Here is a 10768-nt window from a genome sequence, read left to right as displayed (position 1 = left end):
TTAGGTTCGAATGAGTTTTAGAGGGTTTACCTTGGATGGTAAGTCTGTTGTCTTCTTTTGGGCCGCTAACACCGTTGTCTTTTTCTTGGAGCTACCATCCCTCTCTTTAGAAACATTAGACTTGGACTTCTTTTTAGGAGGTGAAATACAATCCTTTAAAATTCAACAAAAACAAGAGTAGGTAAGATGTCGAATGTGCTTGCGTGAACATATACATTCTAAACAATAAAACATATATACCTCGCCGTCTTCGAAAATCACTAAGTGTATGGGCCATTGCACAAAACTACCCAGAGCACCGCCTAAGTTAGTGAAACCATCTCCCGTAGGTACCGGAAGAATATCATCAACATGTCCGTCGTAAACAAAATCAACTTGGACTTTATAGTGACCAGGCTTCATCGATGTAAAATGTTGGGGCAATGCACCATCTGAGGGTTGTACCATACCATCCGCCACGACAATGTTGTTGCCTGAAACTTTCTCCTCAAGGGCAAGACGACATGGAGTCCTTTCCTTCATAAACAAAGGTTTCAATGCAACTTTGTAAGTGATACAGATTATTAAGTAAATGTCAACTAAAAACATAAAAGGATCAAGCAACTATGTTAAAAAAGAGTGACTACGTCGTACCTTTAGCTCGCGTGGTTGCGGCACTAAGATGTGACGAGTGGTTCTTGTAGCACTAACATCAAGGTCAACTCTGGCAGAATCATTTAAGTGGAGGTCATCAGGTATCGGGGTAGAAATGGAGTTTAGTTGTCCTGTTTTTAACAAGGTGCTTAGTTGCTTTTGGAGGGCCTCTGCCACCCTCTTCTCTACCCTTTTCTCTAATTCACCTTCAAACTCCTTTTTCACAGAAGCTCTGATTGATTCGTAATTTTCTGATGAAGCTTCACCATGGTCACTTCTACTATGTCGAATACACGGACCGAAAGCCTTTTTGATACCAACCATGCCACCTGTTCCCTTGACACGCCCACGATGATCTTTTTTCCCTATAGCTTTAGTGAGGGCATCCTCACCCTGTTCGAAAGAAAGATTTCCTTTTTCCTCTTCTGCGATGTACTCTAACTGCCAATTAGGAAAGTAAAATTACTTTATATTCTCTAATCAAAGCAAGTAAATATTAATTAATTATCGCTACTTACAGCTTTTGTTGCGATTTCAACAACTTCTGAATCGTTCGGGTCAATTTCCCACTTTCCCTCTTTATTTTGTACTTGATGGGCCAAAATCCACTCCTTTGATCTGTATTTTCTAACTCTATTAACATTTGAGGTCACTGATGAGTTCACCGAGGAGCTACTCGAGATAGGTAAAGCTGCATCTGGTGGAAGTCGTCCATCCTTTATCCAATCTAGTCGCTTTCTATTATAACCCTTTTGGCCGGTGCGATGTGGGTTCTTGTTGCATGATGCACTTTTCCTCGCCTTTTCACTACGAAGCTGTCAAAGACAACATAAAAAGATGGAAATAAATGTTTTTTCTGATAACTTTTTGTCCTAGAACCAATGTCAGTTTGCTACATGAAAAACTCTTTAAGGACAAGTTAAAGAAATATTATCATTACCAATGACTCTGGCAGGAAATAATGTTTAACAAAAGTCTTCCAATCATCCTCTGTGATATGGTTGTAGACATCCCAAGGCATCTTGTTTGTTTGATTTTTTGGCTTCTTTTCCTTCATAGTTATCCATCGGCGCACCAACTTGCTCTTGAAACAACTAAATCGTTTCGCCACACAAGAATGAAAATATTTCTCCCTCGAATGATTAGAATCATCAGTAATGTGGAACATAAGCTGTTAATAATTAAAAAAAGTTAAATTATAAAAATAGTATTTAAATCAAATTAAATAATCCCTAAAATATACAAATCAAGTTAATATCCAATGCTTACCTTAGTCTCCTCCCAAAACCCCTTCTTGATTTGCTCATCTACCTTTGGATATAATGGGACGTTAATATTAATTCTAGTAGCACAACTCCCAACTTGCTTCCCGTATTCATGAGACCATTGTCCATCGGGGACATTATATACATTATACTCAAGGAACATAGGCTTAGCGACTTTAACACCTTTTGACGGACCACGGCCTTTAATGGTCTTTGTAATCGTACTAACATCTTGTGATTCGTCACGCGTTGTGGGAGTCTTGCCACCTTCTGATTCATGCCTAACAACAATTTGGTTTTCATTCATCGTACCTATGTTGTTCCTGCATCAAGTAAAACATACAGAAGAGTGGTTACAAAATGTGCGCGCAGCAGCAAATCAGTGCTCTAGCATACAGAAGGATATCAGATCAGTGCAGATATCACAGATCAGATCAGCACTGATCAGTGCAGATCAGATCAGCACTGATCTGCACTGATCAGATCAGCACAGATCAGCACAGATCAGTGCTGATCAGATCTGCACTGATCAGTGCTGATCTGATCTGTGATATCTGCACTTCTCTGTTCTGCACTGATCTGATCAGCACTGAACTGTGCTGATCTGATCTGCACTGATCAGTGTAGATCAGATCAGCACAGATCAGTGCTGATCAGATCAGCACAGATCAGTGCAGAACAGATCAGCACAGATCAGTGCAGAACAGATCAGCACAGATCAGTGCTGATCTGATCTGCACAGATCAGTGCAGAACAGATCAGCACAGATCAGTGCAGAACAGATCAGCACAGATCAGTGCTGATCTGATCTGCAGTGATCTGTGCTGACCTGATCTGCAATGTTCCCCCCTTGTTGATTTTGTTCGAATTATAACAATATGACTGTTGCATCTGCAGCTTGAGACAGGTAGTCAGGTAAGTCCATTTTTTTAAAGTGAAACCATAGAGGAACAATTGACACTATTTTAACCAAATATTTGGTTAATAAAATTTCATCAAGGATTTGCAGATGCTAGTTTTATGGCAGTCAGAAGAGATAAATCAAGGTCAATTTTGAAACAACAGCAACTAACAGTACCACTCCCCACCAATTTTAAGTCTCTAGTTTGTGCAAAGGGGATCATGCAAAAGAGATGGCACTAATTGAAGAATGAACGAGAAATTTAAGTGTAAATATGTCAAAGCTCAACATAATGGAAAATCAATAAGAACAGCATAGAGAGAAAGAAATTTAGGGGCTGTTTGGTTCCCCAGACTTCCCCCTGGACTTGGATTCCCCCAAATTTCTATCAGTCTCTCATTGGTCAATGACTCAATGGTCACCACCATCATCCCAAATCAATCCACCCCACCCCACCATCACCTCACCACCACTATCACCGTCACCTCACTAGTCACCACTAAAGCAACTCTCACTTCCACCCACCATGGATACATCACCAGAAAAACCAACCTTCACATCCCTTCCTTGATCCATTTCACCCCTTTTCCCTCTTTTTATTCCTCTCCGCTTTTTGTTAGGGACCAAAACATCGCTTTACAATGTAATTGAACAATTGATAGAATACTAAGTTGACACATGCTCCGGCCTTCAAAGAATCAAATCATATCAAAGAATTTGAACTCTATAGCAGCAACAAGCCAACAAGCATGAAAAATTATATATGTGGAATGCACTGATCTGTGCAGATCTGATCAGCATAGATCAGTGCTGATCAGATCAGCACTGATCTGTGCTGATCTGTTCTGCACTGATCAGATCTGCAGAACAGATCAGCACAGATCAGTGCTGATCTGATCTGCACTGATCTGTGCAGATCAGATCAGCACAGATCAGTGCAGAACAGATCAACACAGATCAGTGCTACCCTCATCTGATCTGCATTGATCTGCATGTGCTGATCTGATCTGCAATGTTCTTTGTCATTCTTGGTGTGTTTGTTGAGGCAATATGAGAATGCAGGGCAGCTAACTCATTCTATAAACAAGTTCTATTAATCTAGTATAGTACGGAGTAGTATGTAAGTTAGATCGTAAAATGAAATTATGTAATTGAGTTTCACTTAAACTCAAGCAACAATCATTAAGAAACTTAATGAGGAAATCTGACAATCTCACTTCTCTTATATCATGAAATCATATACTCATTCGAACATGACTAATATGCATAGTTTTAAGTTTCTAAAACTCATTCGAACCTATTTATGCACATTTAAGGCTCGTTGGGTCGTTAAAGGTCATATATAGAGCTAAAATGACATTTTCGCTCCCAACTTTGAACTAAAGAACCTAAACACTCATTTTAATCCTATTACATGACTAATATGCATAGTTTTAAGTTTCTAAAACTCATTCCAACCTATTTATGCACATTTATGGCTCGTTGGGTCGTTATAGGTCATATATAGAGCTAAAATGACATTTTCGCTCCCAACTTTGAACTAAAGAACCTAATGACTCATTTTATTCTTATTACATGACTAATATGCATAGTTTTAAGTTTCTAAAACTCATTCGAACCTATTCATGCACATTTATGGCTCGTTGGGTCGTTATATGTCATATATAGAGCTAAAATGACATTTTCGCTCCCAACTTTGAACTAAAGAACCTAAACACTCATTTTAATCCTTTTAAATGATTAATATGATTAGTTTTAACTTACCTAGACTCAATTCAATCAATTTATGCCATTTGAGACTTGTTTGGTAGTTATGGTTCATATTTATGCTAATTTAGTCAACTAAGGTCAATTTAGGTCAATTTATTCAACTAAGGTCAATTTAAGCCCGCTCGTTTTGATTTAGGTCATTCTAGCTCAAGATTAGGAGACATGTTAATTAGCGCAACACTAGGAGAAAACGCACAACTCACCAAAAGTAAATACGTGCTTTATTTTCCGATTCTGAGAACTTCTGAAAAGACACAAATCACCGAAAGCTTCTGAAAATTTCTGACTCGGGGATCTCAAGTCATCTGCACAGAAAGTTAGAAAACTTTGGTCAGGAACAAAAGTAAGATGTGGAAGTACAGTAAGAATTAAAGAAAGCTAGAAAAGTATAATCATGAACACAATGGAAGTATAAAATAAGAATTAAAGATGTGGAAGTACAAACTACACCTTCCTAAATGCTAGAAAAGATACATTTAATCTGATATTCAGTTAGCTAGAATTACCTATTCCCAGAAGCCAACTCATCTTATTCATTTACGGTTTACAACCCAAATTCCTTCCCTATGATCTGTGCGCATATGATTAGTATTATTTGCATCTTCCTCCTCCGGTAACGGTTGAACAGCCGTTGGTAACAGGGGTGTTTCATCGTACTTGTCATACTCATCTTCATCCACAACATCATCAATACCCAGAATATTTCTCTTGCCTTGGGCAACTGCACGCCATATAGGATCAACATTGTCTACCACATAGAAAATTTGCTTAGCTTGTGATGCTAGAATGAATGGCTCGTCACTATCACTTAATCGATCAAAGTTAACCAATGTTAAACCAGGAAAAATTTCATCTTGTTTCACCCCATTATGGTTGTTGGCCCACTTGCACCGGAATACAGGGATCGTAAATTTGTTGTAATCAAGCTCCCATATTTCTTCGATAACACCATAATATGATTGTGTCGCATCAACCGGTCTTCTATCCTTGGCGCTTGCAAAGACCCTAGATGCTGCAACATGCTTCACTCCACTATTCTGCACCACACTCTTTTCATCTTGTCTTCTAGTGTAGAATGTGAACCCATTGATATCATACCCTTCATAAGACAGAACACATAGTCGAGGACCTCGAGCTAACCACTGGACCATTTCAGAAACATCTAGATTTTTTTTCATTTCCTCGGCTACTTCCTTCTTAAACCAATCAACAAATGTGCGATTATGTTCTTGCATCAACGCTCTTTCCTTCAACTTAGGATTCTTTTGTTGCAATTCTAGCAAATGCTTATCTATGTAAGGATTGACCTCGGTAAGATGCTGCAACACACAAAGATGTGCCTTATTCTTCCTTTCAGATGGAGGCGAGATCACATTTTTACCAATTACCCCATGCCCTTCAAGCCTCCCTGCATGACGAGATTTTGGAAGACCTATTTGCTCAAGCCTTGTTAAGAATTCAGCTACATATTGAGATATCTCTTCCTCAAGGACTCCCCGAATGATACTACCCTCCGGCCTTGCCCGATTCTTTGTTTTGTCCTTTAAATGCCCAAAAAATCTCTCAAAAGGATACATCCATCTTAAGAACACCGGACCACATAACTTGATTTCTCGAACTAAATGGACAATTAAGTGCACCATAATATCAAAGAAAGATGGTGGAAAGTACATTTCAAATCGACACAAAGTTTCAACAATATCATTGTGCAAAGAATCTAATTTCTCCGGATCAATCACTTTAGCACATATAGAATTGAAAAACACACAAAGTTTTGTTATAACATGTCTCACGTGTTTCGGCAATATCCCACGAAGTGCAATTGGCAAAAACACATTAATCATTACATGGCAATCATGAGACTTCATACCAACCAACCTAAGGTCCGAGAGAGATACTAGGCGCTTTACATTCGACGAATATCCCGAGGGAACCTTAATTCCATGTAAGCACTCACAAAACTGCTTCTTCTCCTTTCTTGACATTGTGTAACACGCTGGAGGCAGATAAGTCTTAGTACCACCCGCACCAGATTTTTCAACAGGCCACAAATCTGGTCGAATATTCCTCTTTTTCATATCTTTCCGCACATTCTCATTGTCCTTAGTCTTTCCAGGCATGTTTAGCAAAGTCCCAATGATAGCATCGCACACATTTTTCTCAATGTGCATTACATCGAGACAATGCCTAACCGACAAATCTCTCCAGTAGGGAAGATCCCATAATGGAGATACTTTCTTCCACAAAACACCCTTTTTAGACTTGGACTTGTAGCACTTGCCGTATTTGGTTTCAACATTTTTTATTCGTTCATAAACCTGTGATCCTGTCAAAGGCGTACGAGCTACTCTTTCCTCGGTGAACCCATTGAATTCTTTCTTCTTCTTACGATAAGGGTGATATCGACTGAGGTGCTTCCTGAAATCTGGGTAAACATTTTTCTTGAAATTATGCAACCATGTGGGCTTCATGTCCTCTTCACATATAGGGCATGCTTGTTCTCCTTTGGTTTTGTATCCAGACAAGTTTCCATATGCCGGAAAATCATTTATGGTACAAAAAACCATAGCTCGCAATGTAAAGCTTGAATTGGTGTGTGCATCGAACATTGAAACACCTTCATTCCACAATAATTTCAAATCATCTATGAGTGGAGCCAGGTACACATCTATGTCATTTCCAGGTTGCTTAGGCCCCGAGATGAGGAGTGATAACATGATATGCTTCCGCTTCATACACAGCCATGGAGGAAGATTATAAATTGCTAGAAGAACCGGCCATGTGCTATGTTGACTGCTTAGAGTTCCATATGGATTCACACCATCTGCACATAAAGCAAGCCTTAGATTTCTAACCTCCTTACCAAATTCAGGATATTTCTTATCAATATTTCTCCATTGAACAGAATCTGCAGGATGTCGAAGGAGTCCATCTTTCTTCCTCACTTCCGCATGCCACCTTAAGTTTTTTGCTTGTTTCTTCAATGAAAACATACGCTCAAACCTAGGTATGATTGGAAGATACCACAAAGACTTAGCAGGCGGGCCCCTCTTAGCTGAATTTGCCCCTTTGCGTTTGTAACGAGATGCGCCGCATGTTGGACACTCATCCAAATGTTCATGCTCTTTTCTGTAAAGGATACAATCATTTGGGCAAGCATCTATCTTGTCGACCTCTAAGCCTAAGGGACACATCAATTTCCTGGCATAATAGGTAGAGGTGGGGATATCATTCCCTTCCGGCAAAAATTCACCTACCCACTCCAATAAGGTGTCAAAGTGTTCATCTCTCCAACCACCTTTACATTTGAGGTTGTAAAGTATTGACACACATTCCAACTTGCTGAATTTTGTACAACCGGGATACAATGGAGTTTCAGCAGCCTTTGATACTTGTTCGAACATCTGAGGTCGTTCGTCCAAGTGATCTTTCAGCCCATCCATCATCTCATTTATTTCATCATCTTCTTCCTCATCATCATCCGTCTCATTATTCTCATAAATATCATCATCACTCTCATTACTCTGAACATCAAATTGATGGACACTAGAACTTGGACGATCAGGTATTGTTTCACCATGCCAAAACCAAACATGGTAATCTTGCTTAAACCCACGGCGAAATAAATGATCCTCAATTTCATCAATGTCACCTAACCGCTTGATATTGTTACAATCACGGCAGGGACAATAGATTTTTTCGGCTTTTGTACTCCGTTGGTGTGCTAAAGCACATCTAATGAACTCTGCGACCCCACTCAAGTATTCTGCCGTAGTATGGTCACCATACATCCAACGACGACTCATTACTAATAACAACAACAAAAGGTTCCACACATAAACACATATATTAAGAAGTCACAAAATCATTAAGAAGTTCCGCAAATCTTTGGTTACATCATTTAAGTTTATCAATGCTTCACTGAAGTGATATTAGAAGTCCAAAAACAGTCATAATAAGTAAAACGGAATGGATACTTAAGCATAGAATACTAATGTACACGTTTTATTATTACACTTACTATACTTATCCAAATTTTATTTATCGTAAAAATGATATGCACTTACTGTACTATTGATTTCAACTTTCAAAAGAGGAAAAGAGAAATTTTATGAAGATAATTAGATATATCAATACCTTATGCAATTGTTGAAATTCGAACAAGCACGATGATAGATTATGCTGGCAGTACGATCATCGCCCCTCTCTTCAACCATATGCGTATCTACCCATCTTCACAATTAACTGCAAATAAAAGAAATAATTGAAAAACAGCCAAAAAAATCAAAATAAAAACGAAAATCAAAACGAAAATCAAAACGAAAATCAAAACGAAAATCAAAACGAAAATCAAACGAAAATAGTTCGAGGGCCAAATTCAGATATTTCTCATAGAATGCATGTAACAGGAAATTAACTATCTACCACATCACCACATAGCAATCACATTATTCAAGTTATTGGCATTATCGCAGCATTCAAGTGCGGAACTAAGTGCTTACGTAACCTCGGGGAAGGAAGAAGGGTAATGCCAGAATAAAATCCTGTAACCTCGGGGAAGGAAGAAGGGAACTAAGGGCCTGATACTACTGATCTAAGTGATGTATTCAACACTTTGAGCATACTTGGAAATTAAAAAAATTAAAAAAAAAAAAAGGTAATCCAAAAGCCTCTTGGAAATCAGCAAAATAACATCCAAACAACAGTCTGAAGGGGTGAGTAGCAGTCAGCAACAGCCTTAGCCCATTCCCCATTACTTGGAAACATAGTGGCTGTGTGCTTTTTAAAGAAATAGATCTATACTCGGAAACATAGCAATCCCCATTTACTTCGTTGAGTCGTTAAGTTTCAAAAACGAAAATCAAAACGAAAATCAAAACGAAAATCAAAAACGAAAATCAAAAACAATAATCAAAACGAAAATCAAAAAATAAAATTGAACCCTAATCTGAAAACGAAAATAAAAAACGAAAATAAAAATTGAACACACCATACCACCGGAACCACGACGCCGAGCAACCACCGGAACCACGACGCGACGGGGAGATGCTGAACCACGGAACCAAGACAGCGACGCAGGGCTGAACCACGGAACCACGGAACCAAGACAGCGAAGCAGGGTTGAACCACGACGCGACGGGGAGATGAGCAACCAACGGAACCAAGACAGCGACGCGAGCTGAGCAACTCTTGGGTTCGACGGCGACGCGAGCTGAGTTCGACGGCGACGCGAGCTGAGTTCGACGGCGACCTTGGATAAGCTTGGAGCTATAGCAGAGAAGGAACAGAGATATGATTGAGCGCGGTTTGTACGTACGTTGCAACTAGGAAAGTAAAAATTTTAATTTGAAACGCGGACTTGTTGCAGCGGGCATTAACATGTACGCTGCAATAACTAAGGTTTGTTGCTGCGGGCTTTTATTTTGTACGCTGCAACAAACGCATTTGTTGCGAACAACTAAAATGTACGCTGCGATAACCCTTTAAAGGGTTTGACCCGCGTTGACCGACTGGTTGTTGAAGCGTATTTATACTTGTACGCTGCAACAAGGGGGCTGCAACAGGGGTTTTTTCTACTAGTGAGGATGGTGTCTATAGCCATTTCCTGAGAAAATTGCTGATCCAGCCGACTCATATTCTCAATGAGTCCAATCATTTTGAGAACATGTGGACTTACGGGCTCGCCTTTCTTAAGCTTGGTCTCAAGAATTTGCCTATGAGTCTCGAATCTTTCGACTCGAGCCAGATCTTGGAACATGTTCTTCAACTCACTGATGATTGTGAAAGCATCTAAGTTGATGAACGTTTTCTGCAGATCCGCACTCATGGTGGCGAGCATTAGACATTTCACATCCTTGTTGGCATCAATCCAACGATTGAGGGCTGCCTGAGTGACCCCGTCGCCTGCAGCTTCGGGCATCGCCTCATCTAGGACATACTCCTTTTCTTCCTGCATAAGAACTATTTGCAAGTTCCTTTGCCAGTCAAGGAAGTTTTTCCCGTTCAACTTCTCCTTTTCGAGAATTGATCGAATGTTGAATGAATTGTTGTTTGCCATATTAAAAACTACAATTGAAAAGAATAAACAAATAAATAACCATTCACAGTTTCTCTTAATAAACTTAAATTCTGGCATACATGCATAATTCAATGTTTATTAAGCATTTTATTCAAATTATGTGTTCCGGCAGGTGTGAAT

The 10768-nt window shown here is 39.3% G+C and overlaps 1 protein-coding gene across 1 annotated transcript; it reads right to left on the bottom strand.

Annotated features, from left to right (window-relative positions):
* On the bottom strand, nt 1-10128 carry LOC110780700 (uncharacterized). Its single transcript, XM_056834081.1, has 9 exons — nt 9560-10128; nt 8707-8814; nt 4773-4874; nt 1903-2221; nt 1574-1804; nt 1152-1448; nt 634-1074; nt 241-516; nt 1-153 (listed from the first exon to the last, which is right to left on the bottom strand). Exons 4-9 carry the CDS (start codon nt 2203-2205, stop codon nt 1-3), a joined length of 1701 nt encoding a protein of 566 aa, XP_056690059.1. The 5' UTR covers nt 2206-2221; nt 4773-4874; nt 8707-8814; nt 9560-10128.
* Nucleotides 10129-10768: the final 640 nt, after the last annotated feature.

This window comes from Spinacia oleracea, unplaced genomic scaffold, assembly GCF_020520425.1.
Source record: "Spinacia oleracea cultivar Varoflay unplaced genomic scaffold, BTI_SOV_V1 SOVchr0_027, whole genome shotgun sequence".
In the NCBI taxonomy this organism is placed as follows: Eukaryota; Viridiplantae; Streptophyta; class Magnoliopsida; order Caryophyllales; family Amaranthaceae; genus Spinacia; species Spinacia oleracea.
Note: the sequence above shows the minus strand (reverse complement) of the source record. Positions and strands in the feature narration are given on the sequence as shown.